At 40.2% G+C, this 24,423-nt stretch overlaps 1 protein-coding gene across 1 annotated transcript in view; it reads right to left on the reverse strand.

The window, feature by feature from the left end:
* ST8SIA1 (ST8 alpha-N-acetyl-neuraminide alpha-2,8-sialyltransferase 1) overlaps positions 1 to 24,423 on the reverse strand; it is a 115,089-nt gene that overhangs the window by 26,055 nt on the left and 64,611 nt on the right. The window contains exon 4 of the mRNA XM_017804833.1: positions 21,128 to 21,220. Coding sequence (XP_017660322.1) covers positions 21,128 to 21,220 — 93 coding nt within the window. The remainder of the gene's footprint in view (positions 1 to 21,127; positions 21,221 to 24,423) is intronic.

A 24,423-nucleotide genomic window follows, 5' to 3' on the forward strand; every position in this document is an offset into this window, starting at 1 on the left:
CACTTTTAAATGCACTTCAGGGGTGATTCTTCTTAAAATATGTGGGTTAAGTTACGACATTAGGAAACACTGATGCTGGCAGATGTGAATGACTGTCAGTCACACAACAGCAACGCTCCCAGGTTTGATGTCCTACAGCAAGGACAAGGAAAAAGGATGCCTATTTAAAAGGGGTCACAATTCACAGTCCACAGCCAAACAGGAACAGTTGGATGGATTTGCAGAATTGCTTCAGGCTTTGACTCACATTCATTGTGATGATTTAAAATGTAATGACCTGTTCTCCCAACTGTCTGTTCTTGCCTCCTGCTAGGGGTTACTACCTCCAAGGAAAGTCAGGACAATGAAACTTTTGAAGGCTGTTTCAGAGCAAAACTTGCAACTTTGCTGAAGCCACTCTCAGAGGCACAGCCATGAAATATGCACCAGTCTCCACAAATTCTGCCTCAAATCAGTAGCAAGCAGCTAGGAACGGGGCACAGATAGCACTTAAATACACTTCCACTGCTGGCTAAGCAAATACATACCTAAGGCACAAGGCCCTTGTGTCTAAGCCTGTGAGTCTATGCAAAGGGGCCAGAAATTCAAAGGTTACCTGAAGGATAATCACTCTGAGGAATTTCACCAACTGGTGTAAAGATGCTTTTATCTAAGGAAATAATTCATCATCCATAAATTAGCTGATTCTCTTTTAATAAGTGGTTTTTTTAAACATCAAGAGTTAAAGATATAACACTTTACTCAATACCTTAAAATGATGAATAATTCATTATTACTCGATACATTAAAATGGTGAATAAACAGGAAAAAAATTATTTTCTTAGTTCATAGCAGAACCGAATAACCAGCTGGTGGAGATTAGGATCTCCTGATCTCCTACAGGGGGGATATAAATTCGTGTTTCACTTCTGCTAAAGCAGGAGGCACTGCTGCCATGTGAGTGCTGTCTGTCCAGCTCAGCCACCAGCTCTTTGGCTTCACACGTGCGCTTGGTCTGAGCCTACAATTCCCAGGTGCTACTTTCAGTTCTCAGTGCTTAGCTAAAAAGATTTCTATCTTTTCCCTCACATTTTGACGAGTTAAACCATTCTTATTAACAGTGAAGCTGTGAAACTGCACCCACGCTGGACATTTACATCCAAGGAAAAGTAAAGGAGCTTTTCCTCATACTCAAACGGCTCAAAGTGTCCCCCAGCAAAAGCAAAATCAAGAAGCAATGTGCAAAAATGCAGAGAAACGGGTCTGCAGTGAGGTGCAGAATAGATGGTACCTGTATCTATATCAGAGATTGGCTTTGAAGGTGATAAATATATTGGTAATTAACTTCAGCGGCAGGAGAAATACATAAACCATAAGGGGCAACACCAATTGCATTGTCACTAGAGTCATGGGGCTGCTTTTTGGTTTTATCAGTCCAATATTGTAACTGCTGCATGCACAACACTTAAAAATACTAGCCCAAAATAGGAGGCACTCCTCTTTCTGTAGGACTGCAAAGACATACCTAAAAATGAACACTACTTTACTGGAGTCTATCTCCTATCTATCTTCTAACCTATTAGGAAAAAAGTACACTATGACTTAAAGCTTTTATGGAAGTCTGTACATGCAGTACAGTAAATTAAAAATGGGATAATATAGTCTTTTGTTAATACTGCACTGCTGCTGCCACATGTCTCACCGGCTGGCTGATTCCTAGAGAAAGGACTGTTAGTGTTCTGGTGGCCAAAAGCAGACTGCTGTTTTATGGGTAGTCACCATAATGTCATGTTGCAAAATATTAGACAGCCTTCCCTGCTATACACAATAAAAATATCCAGTTATAGTCTCTAGAGAAATCACATTAATTTAAAGGTACAGGCACCAGAAAATACATAGGAATTGAGCGTGACAGCCTTTTGGAAACACTGAGATTTCTATCTATATTAATCACTGCCAGAAGGGCAGTCTTAGTCATTCTGTAGTTCATAATTTAATAAAAACAACGTCAAATTACAGTTCCAGCTAATAACCAGTAGCTTCTGGTTCCTAATAAGTTTAGGTTTCCTGCAAAACAAACCCAAATTCTGCTTTTAATTACATAATTGCAAATTCAGATTAACTGATTTGGGAGACAGAATGCTACCATGAGAATAAAAGGCTACTTAGAGTTTGATTCAGAGTTTTCCAGGTTTTGCTGACCTTAACTGATGGGAACTAGGCAACATTTTTGGTGGAGCCTTTCATCCAATATGTTTAGATGCAAATCTAATTGTCAAAGATGCTTTTAAAGTGCGACCCAGCAGCTGCAAATGTTGTTCACCAAGTAGGGCAACTTCTCTTCTCTTTGAGGAATTTGGAGAGGACTGAGTTTGGAGGAAAGCTAACCCACGTTCCAACATAAGCAGGTCATTTTAACTACCCCTGTCGCCAGCTCGGAGCAATAAGCACTTTCAGAGGGCACTTCACCTTTACAAGGTGCTCCTCTCTCTCCAGTAACCACAGAAGCCTGGAGGAAACCCTGGACTTTGAGATACACCCACAGTTAGGTGCGATGATTTGCAGCACAGCTGGATCTGAAGCTCTACAGCTGTCCCAAGTGAACAACTGCACTTGCAATAACAAGTGCTGTATTTTGTCACGTAGAAATATAAGGTTACTACATTTCATCCAAACCAGTGCTTCATTTGTCCATGTTACTTCAATCCTACTCCTTTTAACAAATTAGATCAGAATCACAAATAATACCGGAGTGTCGATTTTTGTACTGAAAATTTTTCCAAGGACTAGGGAAGAATATTCAAAAATTATTGGTCTATGTCTTTAAGAACTACCGGCTTGTTTATGTTACAGATTTCTGTAATAATTTGTATTTGTTTGTGCTTCGTTGTGGACATCTGGAAAGCAGACACATAAGTGTAAATAATTTAAATGGTAAAGGAAATGGGGTATCTGTCTCTGACTAATTAAGGGTTACAGTATGAAATGGTGTTATGGATTGCTAATTTAAATAACAAGCCTTAGTTCAGTGCTACCTGAAGAGTATAGCAAAAATTATAAGTCCCTCACAAGTGACCTAAATCTGGTCCTCCAGAAGTGCTGCATAAACCCCAGTTTTGAGGAAAGGCAAAGGAGGCTCCCAGCATTAACATCAGCAATTCACAACAAAGCCAATGTTGTTTATAGAGCACTCTGCTCCATTCAGGCACAAGGGATATCATTAAGTTCTGTTGGAGAAGCACAAAGGCCCAAACATAAGCTTTGGCAGCTGAAAGAAAGAGAGCAATTGCAGGAGCTGTAGCTGTTCAGATGGTGAGAATTAGTGTAGCTCCCTTGGCTTCACTAGAATTATATGGCTGTAATACACCAGCTGAGGATGTTATCCATTATCTGTAACTCCAGCTGTGCCTGAATGGCTAATCCAGCCAGATCTTTGAGTCAAGACTTATACAGCATGAAGCAGACTGCTTAATGTAATATAATATAATACGATAAAATACAATTTAAATATCAAGAAGAGACTCAATATAATTTCTGTTTCAACTCCCAAAGACTCAGAGCTAAGTGAATATGGCAGAGCAAATAAACCAACACCAGAGTTATTGAGAGGGCTACTAAACCGTCCACTGAGTGGTCCATGCACAGACCAAAAAGTCATTGAAAATTATTTAATTGTTGAAATTACCTTTGTTTTGCAATTAGTAAGAATTTCTTATAAGCACTGACCACTCCATATTCGAGTTGTTCTCACTCAGAGTTCGTAGCTGCTGCAAGACAGAAGATAGGCTTCCTACCTTATAAACAGTTTGCTCTTAAAATTCTTTATTTAACCACCCTTCTTTTTCCCCCTCCCCTTAATATCTCATAGAATTCAGGGCGAATGTACAGATTTGGCACATATTTTAAAAAGAAATGTGCTTATCTGTTGTGAGCAAATGTAAAAAGGGAGGAAAAATCTAGGTTTGAACAAATTTTTCTCAGCAAGTTAAAGGATACGCACAGAAAAACAGCGACAACATACGCCTGGCTCTATTAGTGAGCCACCATCCTGAAAGCAGTCAGTTCATCACGTACTAGGATGTCCTCTTTCTTCAGGCTGCTGCTGTCAGAGCTGCCTGAACAGCTTGCACTTCACGATTACAGTCGATGCACGCAACCACTCAGTCACTTCGCACGGCTCCAAACTTCTGGCAAACTGCGCAAAAGGAAGTTGCAAAGAACCTTCTGAGCGAGTCACAAAGGAGTCCTTGCCAGCAGGCCCCTGAAGGATGTTCATGATTAGTCTGTCTGCAGTACAGAGGGAACGTGTGCCTTGTTAAGGGCACGCGTTGCCCCCGCATCAGTCAGATACACGACTGTGTCTGGCTCTCCTGTGGCACTGACATAGTTTTGCTTCCAGCCACACAGATCTGGTGTTACATGTTTAGTGAGGAAAGGGGAAAACACAATGCAAGAAGGATGAGGAGCAGATTTATGGCTCAGATCTTTTTATGTGCCAACCTTCCCCACGCACCAAGCCCTTCCTCCACTTTGTCTGTACCATGCTGCCAGTCCCTCCCATACCTCTCTAGTTTCAGCAATAGCAGCAGCAATTTTCACACAGGTGGGTTGTGAGGAGGCTCTGAAGGAGTCACTTGGATAGTCAGTGTTTGCTGCTCGACCAGCTATTCCTCATCTCCTCCACAGAAAGAGATATAGACTGGGCAGAAGCTGTCTAAAGGCTAGATTCAGGCCACACACACACACACTCAGGTAGGCAATCCTGCTTTACATAGAAAGACAGATTAAATAGGTGAAAAAAGCGTAAAATAGAAAATGGGAATTAGATTACCCAATATCCCAGCTCAACTCACTTAAATACTTCACCCTGCTTAGAAAGGCAAAAGCAGACTCACTTCAGTTTTAAGCACAGGATGTTATTTGAGTTCTAGGCAAGGAACTCCTCATCTACTCTAAAAATCAACCCCTTCTTTGCCAGTGAGTAACATTACAGCCAATTTCTCAAACAAATGATCTAAAGCAAAAGATCTTTCCTGACGTACGAAAGTTAGCACACAATATAAATCCTGCTTCCCAGTTCCTGCTCTGACCACCGGAATGCCGCTGCCCCTACGAACACTAAACGTCCTCCAGGGAACAAGAAGGCTTTCTGAACAGCGCAAAAAAAGCAAAATTTGTACTGAAAATTCTGGGTCAGGGCTTCAGCTGTCATACCTCTGTTACCTTAACATAGCCAGCAGATCCTCAGCAGAGCCACCTGAAGACAACAAAACACAATTTGGAGGCTGTCAAGCATGAATGCCCTTCTCCATGTGAAGAAGGAATTAGTTCTTAAAAGGCAGCTCACTCTATAGGACAGAATCTTCCTTTGCAACTAGTGAGCATACAAATGAAAAAAAAAACCACATTAATATCTCACACCCACCTTATTCCAAGTAAGTAAACAACATTCATCACCACCAACAACTAATTTATTATTTTTTTACCTTGTGTTTCCAGGACTAATGGTGGTTATTTAAGGCTTCATTTCACAGAGACACATTTTCAGGCAAGGTTGTAAAAAGCTAAATGAGAGGAAGGGTAAACAGTTCTCTGAAACTGAGCTGACCCAGCAACATCCAGAAACACTACCAAAATAAAAGGAGGATGTTGAAGGTCCTTCTGTGCTGTGACTGCTCAGTGCTTGTGGAAAACTAACAGGAAGGGACACATCCTGAACAACTGATGGATATCATCCTCTCTGTAGGAAAGTGGGATGCTCCCAGCAGACTGTGCCAGAGGAGAATTCCTTGTACAGTAAGTTTGTCGCTTGCTGTGCACCTCTGTATCTGAGGAAGAAGAGTCTGAGATGAGAACTCAAACCTGCAATATTCTGACTGTGTGTGAACAGCAATTAGCAACTCTGTGGACAGAAACAGGTTCTCTGGCAGGTCCCATTAATCTCTTTATGCAGATTTAATATTCGTGAAAGAAACTGCACGAGCAGCCAAGAATGTTAAGCCTGTTCTTCACACCAGCTACCTCAACAAACACCTATGATTAAGGACTGGGCAAAGAGCCAGGAATAAGCTGCTCTGGACTTCACTCTGACTCAGTGTTGGTCTGTGATGGCTCCATAATGTTTCTTATATTCTGTCTGAAAATGAGGGACAATGATATTTCATCTGCCTTGCTAAATACTTCAACTCCGTGACAGTCTGTAAACAGCGGCTTGACTTAAATTTATTCCATTCACAAAAAAATGCACCTTCTGATGTGGGATGGAGATCAAATCTTTTATATCACACCCCACAAACAAGCCTTTGGGTCCTTGTTCTGCACTACAGTTCACAACCAACAGCCAGAGACCCTCCCTAAAGGCCAAACTGCAAACCCTGCAGCTGGCTGTCAAACGTGCTTTTGTACCACCCACGCTCTGCAGCTTTTCTGAAGGCTCCTTCCCGCCTGACACAGAAGGATGAGAGCAGGTTCAGCCGTCATTCCCGGGGAGGCTGACTGGGACAAGGTGGGAGTGGACTCGAGCCAGCAGACAACCCGTGAAGGAACTGCAGTTCTGAACTGCCTCCCGTACCACTTGTCAGCGGCACCTTCGTGCCAACACGAACACTCGAGTTTAGTGCTGTTCTACTTCCAAGAAGCTCCCACTCAGAGATCCAACTCTGTTCTGCACTTGCATGAACTTCTACTGGCCTAGCCCACAACACGGTGAAAATCAGCACGACTAGGTGGTCAGAACAAGCAGCATGACCTCAGAAGCACAACTAGGACTCCTGGGATATCCCTGCTAAAGCCCCAGCTGGGTCACCCCAGAGTAAACTGAGCTCACCCAACCCTTTTAGGGCCGATGGGAAGAGTGTGACCAGACGATGAGATGCCAACCTCCTGTTATGAATCACTTAGAGAGTAATGAGCTTTCCTGGCTCACACAGCTGTGCTTTACATCCATGAAAAGGCCTGGATCTGTACATGCCACATGATCATATTCTGATCAGCAAAGAAGCTCCACCTTAGCTCCTAGAATGACTTAAGTTTACAAGGATTTCCTCTGGCTATTCATCCCTCCTATCTTTCACAAACAACGTGAGCCTACAACAAACCTGGCACTGATGAAAGGTCTTCACTGTATTTTAGTTGGCAACCTCTGATGTATGTCTGACTAAATTTGTATATTCTGTTATAAAGCCCAGGTCTCACAAAACAGAGCACTGCAACTGGTGTGTTTGGTTGTGGGGTTTCTTTCTTTTGTTGTGTAAGTAATTTGCTTTCTGAAAAAATGAAGCTTAACTCTTACTGTTTTGCTGTGACTACTGCTTAAGAAGTCTGCTGTCAAGATACATATCTTGGATTGTTATTTCCCCCAAAGAATAGTCTGGCACAACCATAATGGAAGATAGGACACAGATTGGTCAGAAATATCTGAAAAGCAACTCTTCATCATATCAAGAGCAAGCCAAAGTGTTTAATTAATCTAATGAATCTAAGAAACACCCCCTCTTATCTTGTACAGTGTAACTAGAGCTTTCAGTTACTGAACTGACCTTTATAAAAGGAAAAGATAATTATGTTTCTTCCTTTTATCTTGCTTATTACATTTTGTCTTGCTCATTTTGCAAGTTCTTCTTTCTAGTTGGTTTTTGTCCTATCTCCAGATAGGACAAAGCAGAGAAGTGCCACTCAGTTTGCTGCTTCACAGCTCAGTCTTTAATATAGTAACTGGGAGTTGAGTGGAAGAAGTGATATGAGTCTTTCTATATGTGTTAAACTAGATTTTGATTTAAAAAAAAAAAAATCTTTAAAACTGAGTACATCACCTAAGGTATCAGTTACTAGCAGAATGCCACCTTCGTACGTGTTGGCATGCAAAATGGAAGAGCAAGTACAAAGAGCTACTAGACAGGAACAGAGGGAGAGAAAAAAAAGTTGAAATCTCATTATACATAAGATGTGGTTATATCACAGGGCTTCAGCTCAAGCTGTAGCAACTACAGCACTCTCAGCAACGGATAGCTGAGCAGACCTTCCAAAACAGACATCTCAAGTGACCGGGCACCTGGTGTGTGAAACTAGGAAATTCTGTTTAAACACAGGGAAAAGCTTATTTTCTGTCAAGGTGCTCAAACACTGGAACAGGCAGCCTAGACAGGTGGTGGTATCTCCGTTTCTGGAGAACATAAAAACCCAACTGGAAGTGGTCCTGGACCACCAGATACAGGTGATCCTGCTTGAGCAGAGGGTTGGAGCAGGTGATCTCCAGGGGTCCCTTGCAACCCCAGCCATTCTGTCATTCTGTGATTCTGTGAATTGTCATCAAGCTTAGCTGTAAAAAAGATTTCAGCTCAATCCTGCCAAGATGATGCCTGCTTTGATTGTGTCAAGACTTGGGTAAGTCACTTCAGCTATGAAAATCCATATCCCTTTGGTATCTCCAGAGAGTAAGAATAATTTTACTAATTATGTGCTTACACTTGAGCATGTAAAAACCTACCCACAGGGTTCAGCCAGTCTCTGCATGAAATGGGGTTGGAAAAGGTAACAGTTTCTTTTTTAGCTGGATAGTAAATACAACCATCTGGTTTACAATACTACAGTACTTCATAACAAGATAGTACACGAGAACAGAGACTGAAGCTTTTAAGAGTTTGATCAGAATGAGGAACGAAATCTTGACTGAAGTTTTTCAATGAGCCATGGTCTTTTAAACCACAGAATGAACTTTTGCCATAGAAACAGTGACAGGTTCAGCTCTCTGTTCTACACTCTGCTTCAGATCAGTGCTACTCAGTGATGCCAACCTGCTGTATGAAACAGGCATGGCACTGAAAAACTGAGCCAAGAGTATTCTGAGAACAGTCCATATTCACCACTGCTACCAATTAGAAACATTGCTCTGGGCATAAACCCAGGCAGAAACTCTGTCTTGTTTGTAAGTGAGGCCTGCCAATAGTAGCAGAAGTAATAATTATCACAGAAGAATTGACACTCTCCCACCATGTAACAGAATAAATTAATTAGAAATGCAATAATGCATGTTTTTTCATAGAATCACAGAATGGTTTGGGTTGGAAGGGACCTTAAAGACCACCCAGTTCCAACTCCCCTGTCCCTGGGCAGGGACATCTTTCACTAGACCAGGCTGCCATTTTGCACATTGTTTGCTATCCTTCCAGACAGAGTAAAGCAAAAAAGGTAGGAAAGTCACAGTGGAACATTCTAGTCTGAAAAATTAATTTCTTTTCCTTCTAAAGCACAAAGAATCCATACCCCCACATACACAAGCCAACTAGAGGGGCTGGCATAGATGAAGTTAAAAACAATTTCATGTACAAAACATTTATAAAGTAGCTAAAAATTTGTATTCTAAGACACTTGAGAAATCTCTTGTGTATTGTTTCAAAACTCATGTGAAATGAACATTTAATTTTAGTGTGCAATTTGACCTAAAGAGTCAGAACCTTAAGGGTCTGATTTTAGCATCCTTCCTGCCTCAGTGAGAAATACACAAGTTATTCAAAAGCACAGACAGCTGCCAAAATCAGCAATGCCAAACCTTACAACTGTATATTCAAGAGAGAGTGTTAAAATTACTCTACTGCAGATCTTTTAAAGTGGCACTTTATAGCTCCATCTTTTATTAGCTGTTAATAATACAGTTCAACATTATAAGCTATTTAAACACTCTGACCTATCTTTCTATCCTAATTCATCAAATTTAAACTCATGCAAGCCTGAGCTTATTTTATGATTACTGTCCAGGTATTCAAGCTTTGATTTTTTTACTATGATGTCATAGACTTTTCTTTGGAAACTCTCATTGTAGCTGGGTATTTACTATTTAAGTGCAATCTCAAAGAAGAGAAAGTGAACACTGTACAGACCAGACAGACTGCAAGAAATGGACTTTGGTGGAACTTGCTCTGAAGCACTCAAGATAAGGCTTCAAGATAAGGCTTTTGTTAATGTAAACACAAGTTTTTTGCTTTAGAAATGGCACCAAATTCAAAGAGGCAACTCTTCTTATTTCTTGCCATATGTCCAATGAGAAGCAGGTTTTGTTCATAAGAACTGAATCCAGCCCATGCACTGGTTAAGTGGCTTTATGAAAAAGGAGCACTCAAGCAGTGCAGAGGCTGCTGCTAGTCATGACAAACCATATGGCTTTGTTGAACTCATCCATGCCTCTGTACTGTTATTTTTTGCCCCTCTCTACCACCACAAGTTCTTTGGAGCTGTCCTGCTCCATCTTTTTTGTTCTTTTTCAGACAACATCTAGCCCTGTGCTACAGGGATCACAAATTAACACATGTAAACGCACTGAAAACTTTCAGTCTTACAGGCTTGACAAAACTGACAGGAGGTAGAGCTCAAATTGCCACACCATCCCTTGGTATGTCCTATGTGCTGACGGAAATCAGGAGAAGTCTTTGTGGTTCAGTTTAAGCACATGGATATGTTACCACACTCAGTCACCACTGCATGGGGAAAGGACAAGAAGCCAGATGGAGACAGATGAAGTCAGTGCCATACATTCAGAGCATTTCCCAACTTACACCGTAGCCTTTGGCCCAAATCACCTTCTTGCTCTCCTCTAGTTTAGTCTTTCTTACTGGTCCAAAATAGATCGTTCACTTGGAATATCCCACTCACTTGGAGCCCAAGGAGCAAAGCAGTTCACACGTCCTTCCTGCGTGGTATTTCTGGCTTAGTCAGAAAACAAAACCATAAATGGATAAAATAGTCCTACATGCCTGTAAATAATCATGACAGCCTCTCACATCACATCCTGAAATGCAGTGTGTTTACTCCATTTATGTTTGGGAGAATCAAAACCACACCGGGGCATCTCAGACACTTCCCTCAGATTTCTTTCATCACTAAACTGTCTCCCCTGTCACTACCATCCACCTTTTGAGGTCCTCTTACCCTCTTGCAGAGGAATTCCTGCTCCTAAGCTCTCTAGTGGAATATGCAGATGAACTGATGTCACTGTAGGCCACACATTACACTTTATTTGAGTCCCTCTGCACCACTGAATCCCTCCCCTGAGGCCCAGGGAAACCATTTGAGGAACTCTGCCATCACAACTCACTGTCTTCTAGGCTACTCTGGGACCACCTTCAAAACCAGGCTTATTTTTCTTCTATGGTATGAACCTGTGAGTCCAGCTTCAGGTGTCACTAAAATATGTCCTTTGGCCCAAATCAGGCTTGCATTACTAAAGACATACAGGCAAGAAAAGCCCCAGGCAGGCTGCAGAAGAATTGAGGCAATACCCTGGCTCTCATCTGCTCTGGAAGCAGGTCTTTCCCTGCATATAGGTCTGAGGCCAACACTTGAGAGTGATCCTACATTGCCAGGGTATGGATGGAGAAGAGGATGACTGGAAGAAGACTTTACCTCCCTGGCAGATAAACAAAGCAAGATCTACAGGGAGAAGCCGTGTCTTAGATCAGCTGGTTCATTGTAAAAAAACAGAAACAGTTCTCAAAATTGCTGATGTTTAATTTGGTACTTTTTCTTGTTTATGTTTTGTGGCAGGGCTTCTGTGTGCTTAGATGTTTGGCCATATTTTATTGAACATTCTCTTTTTCTACACACCTTATCTTTGGCATCCCTAAACACATATAGGTACAAGAAAATGACTGTTGCTTTTTGGAAAATGCTGGACATGCTCCTGGAGCAACAAAGGAAGGAAAACTCTTCCTAGACATGATGAGTAAAGAGGAAATTACTTGTTGTATCATCTTGTTCACATTGCTCCTCCTGGAAGGTCTTCAAAGAGTTTTCTGAGAATTAGTCATGACTTGGTCTTATATTAACTGAATTCTTCAGTTTTGACTTTATGTTTCTTCAGAAATTCAACTAACTCAGAAGAGAAAAACAAGGTAAAAAACCCCCACACTTTGTCTTTTTATCTCTGCTATGTCATTTTGAAATGCTGGCTTCCATAAATATTCTACCCATTTTGCATATACACAGCTACCTAGTTGTTCATTCTGTCAGCCTGCATCCAAGTGAAACACAGACATCTCTACAATAAAATCAACATTTCCTCCAAAGATCTCCTAATGAACAGTAATGAGTCCATGGGCAGAGCTGCTCGACACTTTCTTCTCCCTCTCCTCTGCCTCCGAGTTAAAAAACACATTCTAGACTTGTCAGAATTGAGCTATTTACAAGACTTCTTACAGAACATAAATCAATCAGTATCAGCAGCAGCTCACAACTTTCTGAGACAGACTTGGAAAATTAACTTTCATACCTTGCACATCTTGGCTTCGAAAATAGGTTTTAAACTCTGATGATACTTTTTCCTCAGTGATGATGACATTAAACTTCTTTGTTACCTCCTGTGGAAGACTTTCTGAATATTTTGATATTTCCTTCAGTGTTTAACCATTTCCACTCTCTTTCCATGTACTAAACTAAGTCGTAGCAACTGATTCCTTGTGTCCTTCAGTTTTTTTCCCCCACTTTTTTAATACAGGTAGAATCATAGAATCATTAAGGTTGGAAAAGACTTCTAAGATCATCAAGTCCAGCCATCAATCACTAGCATGTTCACCATTAAACCCTGTCCTCAAGTGCCATATCCATATGTTTTTTTTAACACTTCCAGGCATGGTGACTCCACCACTTCCCTGGGCAGTCTGCTCCAATGATTTACAACCCTTTCAATGAAAAAAATTTTCCTAGTATATAATTTAACCTCTCCTAAGGTACTACGCTTTTACCATTTTCTGAGAACACGTGAAAAAATGGCCCCAAAAATTCTTCCTTAGTGGTTCTAAGTATAAATAGTATATCTATTTATAAATAGTATATCTATTTATAAATAAATAGCTCTGGCTATTTATTTATAAACTCCTGAAAAAAATTTCTCCAGATCCCCCTAACTTCTAGTTTACTTAAAAATCCCTTAACCTGTTTGTTCTCCATTCTCACTTCCGTTCTGAACCCTTTGTTAAGACTAAACATTTACCTCAGCTATAATGACTCCTTCACTGTCATCCACTAGGCTTGCTCTAGCCCACGTCATCTTCTTCCCTTGAGTGTGTTACACACTTAAATACTAGTTTCCTCAATGATAACAGAGTATTGTTTTGCAGGTGTTGTTCTGACTTAAGCCAACTGTCCCTTTAATCAAATCTTTATGAAAAACATTTCCCGAGTCATAACCTCACACTCCTAAGATTTTAAGCTGCACATCCAGCTTTAGGAGGAGCGCAGTAGTCTGAAAAACAACAAATGTCAACAAATTCTTGTATCTCCCAGGGAAGTAACAGGATTCTCACTAGCACTGGTACCTAGAGCTGAAAACTGTCCAGTTAAAAACTACACCAAATGGCTTAGCTATGAAGAATCAGCTTCTTCCATGTCTCTACTAGCAGTCTAGTATCGATGCTTTCCAACCGACCAACTTGCCCACATGTACAGGACAGGCTTTTGGTAACAAACAAGCAAATCTTTCCAGACATCATATAAACAGAAATATTACCTACAAAAGCCAAAGTGTCCACAGAAAAACATTTCAAATATTTTTCATTCATTATAACAAATTCTGAGAATGACTGGCCAGATCTTGACCTCCCCAGTTCAGAGGGCAAAAATAAAAGCAGGGAGAAGGCTTCTAGGGCACAAGCTCTTGCTGACCAACCTACCTACTTGTTTCCCAACCTACCGTGCTGTTAGACTAAAGACTGCTGGAATAACCCACTACACAGATCATCATCCTCTCCCCAAGACCAGCAGCCCTGGCATCTCACAGGCCTGCACAAACCAGCAGAAATTAGCAGAGGAAAAAAACCTACCAGCCTTCTCAACTGGATTATCTCATTCCCAGCAACCCCCTCCACTGTTAAGTGAGAAAACAGATACCAATTAATGCCTTTGGCTCTCTGACATCTATGCTTAACCTAAAGCTTCTGGCCTGTTATCCATAAAGATAATTTCTAGGCTCCTGTGACCATGTCATGAATTTGCAGGTTTTCTTTGAAGTTTATGGGATCACGTGGCTGCAGATGCTGCAAAGAGTGAAAGCTATTTAGAGACAGGAACAAAAGAAAAAGTGGGAATGTCACAATCTGACAGACTGTAGAGAAGTAGCAGTTTTCTCTGTTCTCATTATCTTTCAGACTGTAGGATGCCTTGCATCTTCATTTAAAATAAATAAATAATTCTTTTTAATGTGTGTGTGTGTATTTGCTTTCCAGTCAGCGTCTGAAAAAATCCAAGAGGTGCTACAGTGGTAAAAAAAAAATTAAGTTAAAGTCAAAGACTGTAAAGCAAGATTAGTTACCTAAACATGGATTAGGTACTTAAAAATCTTTGAGGATGTTACCCTGAAGAAACTTGGGTTGTCCACACAAGGCATTAAATTTCTTGATCCAACAAAGTACATGTAAGTTATTCCACTGATTTTGAAGACATTACTTCTATACTTAAACATAAGGTACTTGAGTACACTATTCCACATATTGGTAGTAGGATTTAGAAGCTCTCATATCAAGTCCTACTGCAGCAATATAAGGATGAAAAAATAAAACCCACCTTAATTAAAAGCATTATTTGCTCAAGGACATATATAGCTTTCACATTTCACAAATCTAATAATGGAAAATCAGACAGCTGGTTGTCTTTCTGTTTGGTACTGCTGGCAGACTCTTTGATACAGTGGTCTTAAGAAGACACCAGGAGGTGGGAGAGGGGGGAGGAATGAAAAGCAAGTCTTCCTGCAGTGGCTTGCCAAGAAAATGAAAATGTGTGAGACAATGTGTTAATGAATATCCTCACATATGGGCATGCACTGGTGATTCTGGTAAGGCAAAGATTTGCAATTAGAATGTCATTCACAACAGAGATAACTATGATTATCATCAAAATCTCAGTTTAAGACAGGAGACATACAAATGTGTGTGTACAATAACTCATCTTATTCCTCTCCAGTTCTGCAGTAAACACACATTAGAACTGTAAGCACATTTCCATCAGAAATCCAAATGGATCATTTTAATCTTAGTATTTTCTATCTCTGTTTTATGACAACTACTAATAAAACATTTATTTTTGTTTAAGAGAAAGCATCAAACCACGATTTCATGACATCTCATTTAAAATTTCCCATTTCATCCCCATATCAATATGCCCTTTAAATTACTGTAACATGGAGACTTTTATAGTTCTCTGGGAAGTTCTTCCTAACATCTAACAATTGCTTTTACTGATTAACATCCTCACTTCCACCATCTTAGCCAAATGTACCTCCAGGAAACTCTTACCACTCTCCTCAGGTTTTCCTTCTCCCTTCTTTTCTCCTACCAGATTAAATAACTTTTCCTCACAGTTCCCATTTTCCTAACCCAGAATTTCATCCCATTGTTTCTCATCTCATCAACAGCATCTGACCTTTCTGTTTAGAGCCAATGGTACATTTTGAGACACCTCTAGATCCAACAGTCCTTTCCTTGAGGCTTAGGGTTCATATATTTCTTTCTTCCTGCTCATTGCTGTATTTTGCAGTTGAGGGAGGTGAATAAGAGATTAAAAGCCATTTATTTAAATGGGGTCAAAGCAGCAAACTGTCCCAATCTCAGCATGGCTTTGTTACAACTTCACATATTTCTGTTCATCACCTGATAAAACCAGAAAAGCCACTCAAATTCTGGATTTTTTTTCCTGGCTCTGCCTTTGGTGACACTGGCAAGTCCTCTGCACCACCACACTTCGTCACCAAGAGAAACTAAGATGTCAGTTATTTATAAGTTTAAAGCTTCTAAAGGAACTTTGTATTAAAGGAGAGAAAAAAACTGATTACCAACAAATCAAGCAACCTCCATATACAGAAGGGTTTCTTACAGTCTTGCCTCTAATGACGCGCTTCCCAGAAATTTTATTCCCTTGCTGTTGGCACAGATGTTCACAGGCTCTGGCAGAAGAACATAAAAGGGCAGTTTTGTAATGTGAATGAAAATAATTTTTCTTATAACTTTGGACTTCTCAATGAAATAATCTGAATTATATTTAGACAGCAGCTTAGATATCAGGAATAATAAAAAAAGAACCTCTATGTGAAGCATTTAAAATCCGATGACTAATTGACTTTACAGGGAAAGATCTCATCATCTGACTTCTAAAGTAAGGACAAGATGAGCATGAAGAGTTTTCCTTCAATAACATGTTTTATGAGTAGTTTTCTGTCTTTATTTTTCTGATCTTTAGCAATTACTAAATTATAATGTAACTACCTAGGAACAGAATATATAGTTTTTACATGGAGACACAGTCAAGAGGAATTCTCTTTTTCGTGAGTGTCAGAAAGAGGCATAATATTGTACAATTGTTTAATCAGAGATGAAGGAAGCTTTTATTAAATTAAATTATTGCCTCAGTTCCATCTTTTTATTCATAATGGTGTAAGTCAGTAGGATTCGAAGATGTCTTGAGGAGTGAATCCAGGAAAGATTATTAGTTGTCTCTAAGATGCAGGGAACACCGGAAAGCAAATTTAATCCCACTCAAAATCCATGGGAACCTAATAAACAGCAGCGATATTTAACTGACATTTCAAAGCTCAGAGGCAGAATCATTGCATTTGTTACCCTTTAGTCTCATTCCTTCATCATGCTTTAGTGCAAGAAACTGGATGCAGAAAAAACTTGTCAAATATCACGGAGATCAAAAAAGGGAATTAATTTACTGAAAGAAAAATGTTCACATTCAGTGATGGAAGTTCATATTGAGCTGCAGAGTGTAACGGCTGATCCTAAATCTGGTCATCCCAGTTTCAGTCAGACTGTTTCCATTGGTAATGTTACACAACTGCTGAGAGACTTCACCGTAAAGTCCTAAATAAAAACATACATGTTTCAAAGAATGAAATGGATATCACTTCAACTAACCCTTCACTTATTTCTATATTCAAAGTAACAAGGCACACTCCGGTCGAATCACCGTAGTAGCAGAAATATGGATTCACCTACACCCTCAGCCTGTCTCTGGCAGAGATATTTCACAGAAATCTTCACAATTAATCTAAGTAGGGTAACCTCCAAAGCCCTAGACACACACAGGAATGACTGGTCCCCATCCAAGTGGATTTATTGATGAGGGGAGAGGACATGAAACAGGAGTGGCAGAGCTCAGCTCTGCAGGCACAAAGCTCCTGCTTTGAGGGATTATGTTTCAAAAATGGTGTAGAGAGGTGTGTGTTAATACCTCAAGGACTTCTGTCCAATGCTGGACCATGGTGAATAAAGAATGCTGCGAGTCACCGTGCCATTTTCCAACGGGATTATTTCTACACAGGCCAGAAAAACTCTCACAGCTTGCGGATAAAATACTCACTGACAAACATCAGTTGATCTGAAACTCACTGAATGCTGGGAAACAATCTATTTAGACTATTGCTGATGATATAAGTGTGCCTGGATTAGACAGAGTAAGCAGATGTGACAACTAGAAAGGAATATTGCTGCAAACAGCATTTGTTTGCAGATTTAATTAAAAGTTTAGACAAAAAAGTGTAATTGTATGACATTTGCAAGAGTTGTTGAAGACAATAGCAAATTCATAGAATTTGCTTCTCTTAAACAGCCCAGATCCAGTGACTTTAGAAACATATAATAATCCACATCCCAAATAGTACCTCTTTGTATTTCTTAGTTAAAAATCTCACGCCAGTGGTTGAATATCATCACTACCTACAAAGCATTTTTACCTTCACATGCTACCTGCTGACTAGTCCCTCTTCACAGCTGTAGATAAGTGTTCAGAATATAGAAACAGTCGCTGTAAGTGACATAACCTCATTGATTTTTTCCCAGAGTCTAAGAACAGCTGCAGGCACATCACAGGTCTCGCTACTGCACTGCCTCTTTCCTGGCAGGGACTTAAAGCAGCTACTCATGGAAAGAAAATAAAACCCAGGACAAACATAGAATAACCTTCTGCCTACAAAGTTGTTCCCTGCAGATAAGGCCAAGCTGACTAGGATAGTAGGGGAATGAACTGGAAACATCAACGATGCCAACCTTTTTGCAGTCCCACAACAATACTGGGGGATAGAGGGAGGGAGAGGTCACATTGGCCCCAGGAGTAGCTTTATGCAACATTTCCATCCCAAATGCCACCTCAAGCCAAGGTTTGACAGAAAAGTAAGTTTTGAATACAAAGTGGGGAAAGGAGTTTTCCACGGCCTTGAAGGACTGTGAGTTCCAATATTAATTGAAGGGAGATGCCTGTGAAATATTTTAGACAAAAAGGGAAACTGGGACAGTCCTCACACATCCTCTTAGTCAGATGGGAAAATTTCTACCATAATACATCTATTGTCAGTTCTCCTGTGTTATACTAAGTGAAGTTAGGGTAGGAAATTCCCCATAATTTTCCAAACCCAAATAAGGACTGTGAAAAACATTTCACAAGTGAAAACTGTACTACCTGCACAGTTACACTTCCTGCTGAAAACAGAGTAGGGACTTGACCTCTAAGTTTTGCAAAAGGCAATGTTTAGAAGGTATCTCCAGTCAATGTACTCTCATATTAAAATATTGACTCTCCCATCCTTAGGCTCTAAGTCTGGAGGGAAATGGTGGCATCTCTGCAATAATTACTGCCAACAATCTGATTTTCTAAAGGCACTAATTCTGATTTTAGAACCAGACAGGAAATTGCCTCTACAGCCCTGGCATGAAAACTTTGCCCTATGCAACATGCCTCATCATAAATTATCCGGCAAGGATAAATCTTTTAGAAGCCATGAATGGTGTTGCCAGACCAATTCACTAAACCTGCCATAACACACTTGAGAGATAATTGAGATGTCAAACCTCATCAATATCAACCTACTTCAAGTAAGAACAAGAGGAGAGGAGAAGAATGATAATGAATGATACCATTATGTGACTCTAGTTAACTTACAGCTTAGACACATATCAGCCACCAATCTGAACATCCTCGAATATCATGAAAGTATGGACTTAAAAGCAGTCTTAATTCCTTAAAAAACTTCTTTCCATATAAATTGATGACAGAGTGGTAGTCTTTGTTTCTATTTTTACCCCAAAAAATTTAACGTTTTTTTTCCCCTCCACTCTATCTTAACACACAGGAGGTAAAATAATGAGTTTGGAGAGCTCACTGGAAACATCAGTCAACTATTATTTAAAAAAAAAAAAAAAATCCCTTCTGGACCAAGCAGAGGAAGCAAAGTGTCAAATCTCTCAAGAGCTTCAAGCCTCAGAGGAGGTTTCTGCCAATTTTCAGCACTATAAATTTGTTCCCTGCGTCATTCTCAGTTCCTGGTTGTAGATTTCCTCCTAATCAATACACATGCATATGCACTCCACATTACTTTCCCATCAAAGGTCTTGCATTGCAGTTATTGTTCACTCACTTTGAAAACTACATTGATCACAATCCTGTTTCCTTCCTCCCTTTCTTTTTTCCCCATTTCTCAACCCCATCCCCCCCGCCACTCCTTGTGATACCCACCTCTCACAAAGTAGCACCTCGCTCTCTCCATCTGGTTCTTCAACCATCTGCTCACTCCTGCCTTTCTCTCTTGCTGGATAACTCTACGGTCTCTCTAGTGTAGTTCCACATTCTCCTCATAGCATCACTAAAACACTTTCCCTTTTCTGTTCAAAAATACTAAGTACAGCGAGCTTTCTACTCTAGGGCTTGAAGGAGGGGAGGGTACAAAACAAATATCCCTGAGTTAAATAATCCTCTGCCTTGAAAACTGTAAAATCTTTTGCAAGCTTTATGTTTCATACTGCTCCTCTTCATTTCATCCAGAATGCCACGGCCAAACTGATCTCCTTTCCTTGATGGGATATTCTGGCCATTTCATTCCACTTCATAAATGAACCTCATCCACCATCTACATCCCACAGGATTTTCAGATTCCCTGTCTTCACATCCACTGCCCCTCTCCTTGCCTGGCACCCAGTGCCATCCCCTGACAATTTTGCTTGCTTTGCTTTGATCTCATCCCACAAGCACTTCTGTGCCTTTCCCTATTCAGGTACTCTCTGCCTGGAATCAGCTCTTGAAGATGATTACTACTCCATTTCTCTCTTGCTCACCCTCTCTTTTCTACTTTGTCAAAGACTGACATCTTTTCCACATACAAAACTAGAGAACCCTTCAATTCTGCTAGAGAGGAAAAATACTACATTTAAGTGCCATCAAACATCAATTTCCAAACCAGTGCCTTTCTTCTTTCTAAAACACCTGGCTTTCTATTATGTATTTTATTTCCCTGCTTTGCTTCCTTTCACAATCCTTCACCTCGCAGTGCTCCCATTACAGATTTCTTTATGCCTAATCATTTCCTGTTCATCCCCTTGGTTTATGCCTTTTCTCTTGTGTTCTTCAGTGAACATGGCAGGTTACTACCAGATCTTTTTCTGCCTGAACAGTCTACCTCATTCCAGGGGATAAACAAAAAAATATAGCAATTAAAATTCAGGAAGGCAAAATCAGAGAGATGGCATTGACTTTTATTTTTTTCCCTCTCTCTCATCAGCTACTGACATTTGGAAAATTTCAACCAACTGTAATAAACAACAAAAATCTGTCCCAGTTTCCTAAGAAAGCAAAGCTTGTATGATCACAACCTCCTGTCAAGGAGTTCCATCCTAACCTTTTGTACTCTGTAAGTTATTATCAAACAAAGAATATGAAAACAGTGAAGACTCAGAGGTTATCGGTGTTGAAGTAAAGAAAAACCCAAATTAGCATCTCCTGTAACTGTGGGATGCATCAGCCAGCTGGCCTGACCAGCAGAGTAGCTTGGGACACCCATCAGTAGGTGCCTGGCTTGGGAGCAGCCAAGGCACCTCAGGTACATGCCCAGCACATGGAAAAGGGAAGGAGCTGGAAGCACAGAGGGAAGCCTGGTAAATGAAATAACTCTATGAAAGCCAACCTTCCTTAGTTTCCCTGCTTATAGTGAAAGGATCGGGGTTTTAGTCTTTAATTATTTCACCTAGCACCAAACCATTGCCTATTTCACCTTTTTTAAATCCCCTTCCAGGATCAGACCATCATTAAGAACACAACTCTGATGCACTAATATCTATAACACAGATGAAGCATTTTTCTTTTTGTTTCCCCCCGACCAGAAAAGGAACAATATGCTGTCTACCTTTTCTGAATTATACTTGGATTTGCAGTCACCAGCTGGGTTTTTGATCCAACGTCCTTGCTGTATTCACTGGATAGAGGAGGAAGGTTGCACCTGTGCACAGAAAGACAAGCAAGATTTTAAATGACATTCAGGATTGACAAGCTTCAGAAAATGTAAAAGTGATGTATAAATACCAGACCAAATATTCCCTACTGCACCAGACCTACAAACACAATAGGACACTTTTGTACCAGACTGTGGGGAAATACAGAAATAAAACCTTTTGCAGAGATGATATCTATCTATCTGCTAAGCAAAAACAAAGGCACACATTTGGCATTTCTGACAGGCTGAAAGGCTGTGGAAGAGGCTGTTATTATCTCTTGACATTTTTTATCCAAACTCTTTTAAAGTTGTGCTTTGCACTCTGGTCTGCCTCATCTACCAGTATCAGGCTTCAGACTCCTACCACTCTGTGGTATTACAAGCAAAATTGTCATTTTAAATATTTCACTATGGGGTACCTTCGGTGTACAGAATTTACCAAGAAAACACAGAGGAAAAAAAAAATCAAGTGGAATTTGGAATTTTTCCCAGAGAAACACTTTTATTGTTTATGTTGTTGGGTTTTGGGGTTTCGCTGGGGATTTCTAAAGAAAAAGAAAAACAAAAACCAGTTTTGAACTCTACCATAACCAAATTTGACCTCCAATTTTGAAGTTCAACCACCAAATCAAGACATCTCCATTTGCACACACTGGTTTAATTGTTTTTCTGCAGCAGGCTGGGAAAGTGCAGCACGGAGAGGGAGCGCGTGAGGTACAGGAAGACAAGGGGCATGCTTGGGGGCCAGCTCCTGTCTCTTCCTGCCCCACTGAGAGCATGTGCTGAGCAAACACGGACCCTAAAGAAGGGGCTCAAGCAGCCCCTTGTTGCTTTAAGCTCTGCAGACAGTCACTCCCACACAGGGTGAGACCCCAGCTTTGGAAGAGGGCAGGCAGTGGCTCAGAGAGGAACTGTTCCACATTCATCACTTCTCCTCTCAGTACCAGAGAGACATGGGTTCCTTTGATGCATTCTTTACACCTTGATGCATTCTTTACACCTTGAAGAGCCACATCATTTTTCTCACCATCTTTTGCATTAACCTCTTTGTAGCACTCCAATTCTGCATGCATCCTCCACACAGTCCGTGTCAGTAATGAAACCCCTGAGTCCAACAACAAGTTGCTGATCTGATTTTTTTATCTTAACAATTCAGAGGCCTCTTTCCAACACTAGTGAGAGGCAGGAGCTGTGGAAGTGAGCTATGGCTCAGTTTTTACAGCAGTTTCCAGGGGCTACTGCAGAAACCGTTGGGCTGTTTTATTTATTACGGGTTGCTGTTCGCATCTGCCACGTTGGGAAAAATCAGTCTCAGCACAAGGAAAGCCCTTGCTTCCACAGCAGTCACTGCCTCTGTGCGTTTTCACTGACCTCTGCAGTGCCTGGAGAAGGGATCCAGGTGCTTGTGGCAGCAGAATGAGGCTGCATAAATTCCTGGCTGCACCTCCACGTGTTACGGCTTTGTGCGGTGTCAGTGCCCGCAGAGGGCACCGGTGCCCACACAGCACACTGTGCAATTCTGGCTAATGCAAAATACCCCACATTCCGTAAGAAAAAACCCACATTAATGCTATATCTGCATGTATTTGCATGCAAATACCAGCTCTCAAAATCGTATTTCACATCATCAGGAAACACCAAGAAGGACAGTGATGTCTGGCCTATGTGGAACATAGATTAATTCAACCACATTCACCAAGAAACATAAATTTTCCAGGAACATTTTCTCCTTTTCATGACTATATTTGTCAAAATGTGCACAATTACAGTTACAAAACAGCTTCTAGCTTGGTCTACCACAATTTAAGAGAAGCTAGACAACTTCAAAAGAAGCCAGAAAAGAGGAACCAAAATAAGAGGTTTCAGGAACTGAAAGTTAAAAATAGAAGCATAATGGAAGCTTAATTCTCAGACATAAAGAACGAAAATCTTAAGAATCGAAAAATATTTACATAAAATAAAGTAATATAAAAACTAAGTAAAGTAAAATAAAATAAAAAAATATCAAATCAAATCAAATCTGGCAATAGGTTGCTTCCTGCCCCAGCGCTGGGTAGGATACAAATTAATCAGATCAATACTATTTGGAGAGATTGTACAAACTCTCTCAGCAGCAGTTTTCAATGGCTAGTCAAACAAATATTTGTGAAGAAATATATATATAGGTGATTTGCCTCAGGGCAGCAAGATGGCATAAATGCCTCTGCCAGATTACAGTTTAATGCTCTCCAATTTGCATAAACACTAACTCATAGGGCAAGCTTGTAAGAAACTGCTTTTGATTAAAGTTTATTCAAAGGCACTATGAAGGACTAAGATCTCACCCTGCTTTTTATCATCTCAGCATCAATTTTCATCAATAATGAAAATTCTTTCATAAGGCAGTCCCAGATGCATTGTTTAAACACATCTAATTCCTTTCATCAGTAAGTCTCACTCCCACTTTTTTGTGCATTAAACATTAAGAAAAGCCCTGAGTATCCAGAGAAAGCTGTAAGAAATCAGTTGGTTAACAGAATCTTCTTGGCCTTTCTAACTATTTTCTTGAATATGCCAGCAGAGTGCCAAGTGTTGTGCTGGTGAGGAGCACATCAAGAAATAAAATATTCATCCTAAGAAACTTCTTTCTAATTCTCTTACTGTTACATCTGGTACTGAGGAGTGAGTATGTGAACACGCAGGAAAGAAGGAAACATCATCAAAACAGAGACAAATACATGGCTTTGGGTGAGTACCCTACATTTCTCTCATAAAATAAGCATTAGCAGGAGGTGTAAAACCAATTTTTTTTCTTAGAAACAAGGATTACAAACTTGAAAAACAGCCAGATATCAGAAGATAACCACACTAATAACCACACTATGAAACATGTAAACCATATGCCATGCACCTTTTTCATTGCAGATGCAGCATGCTATGCCTTAGGGGCTGAAAACTGCTGCTCTTTTCATCTCTGTGTTGGAAAAACTGTGTTTGTAGAAGATGCTCAGCAATGAGTTTAAACTCATTAAATAACCTTAGTGATTACAATATATGAGAGAAGATGGCAAATACACATAAGTGAAATCAAAACCCATGTGGGTGGAATAAAAGAACAAGGACAAAACCTGGCATGACATTTTGCACTGCAGAAATACTTTGAAGATATTACAAAAATTTCTTTTCAAAAAATGAAAAATGTTATGCAGGTTACCACTGTGCTCTTTCTC

This window comes from Lepidothrix coronata, unplaced genomic scaffold, assembly GCF_001604755.1.
Source record: "Lepidothrix coronata isolate B3197 unplaced genomic scaffold, Lepidothrix_coronata-1.0 Scaffold10, whole genome shotgun sequence".
NCBI lineage: Eukaryota > Metazoa > Chordata > Aves > Passeriformes > Pipridae > Lepidothrix > Lepidothrix coronata.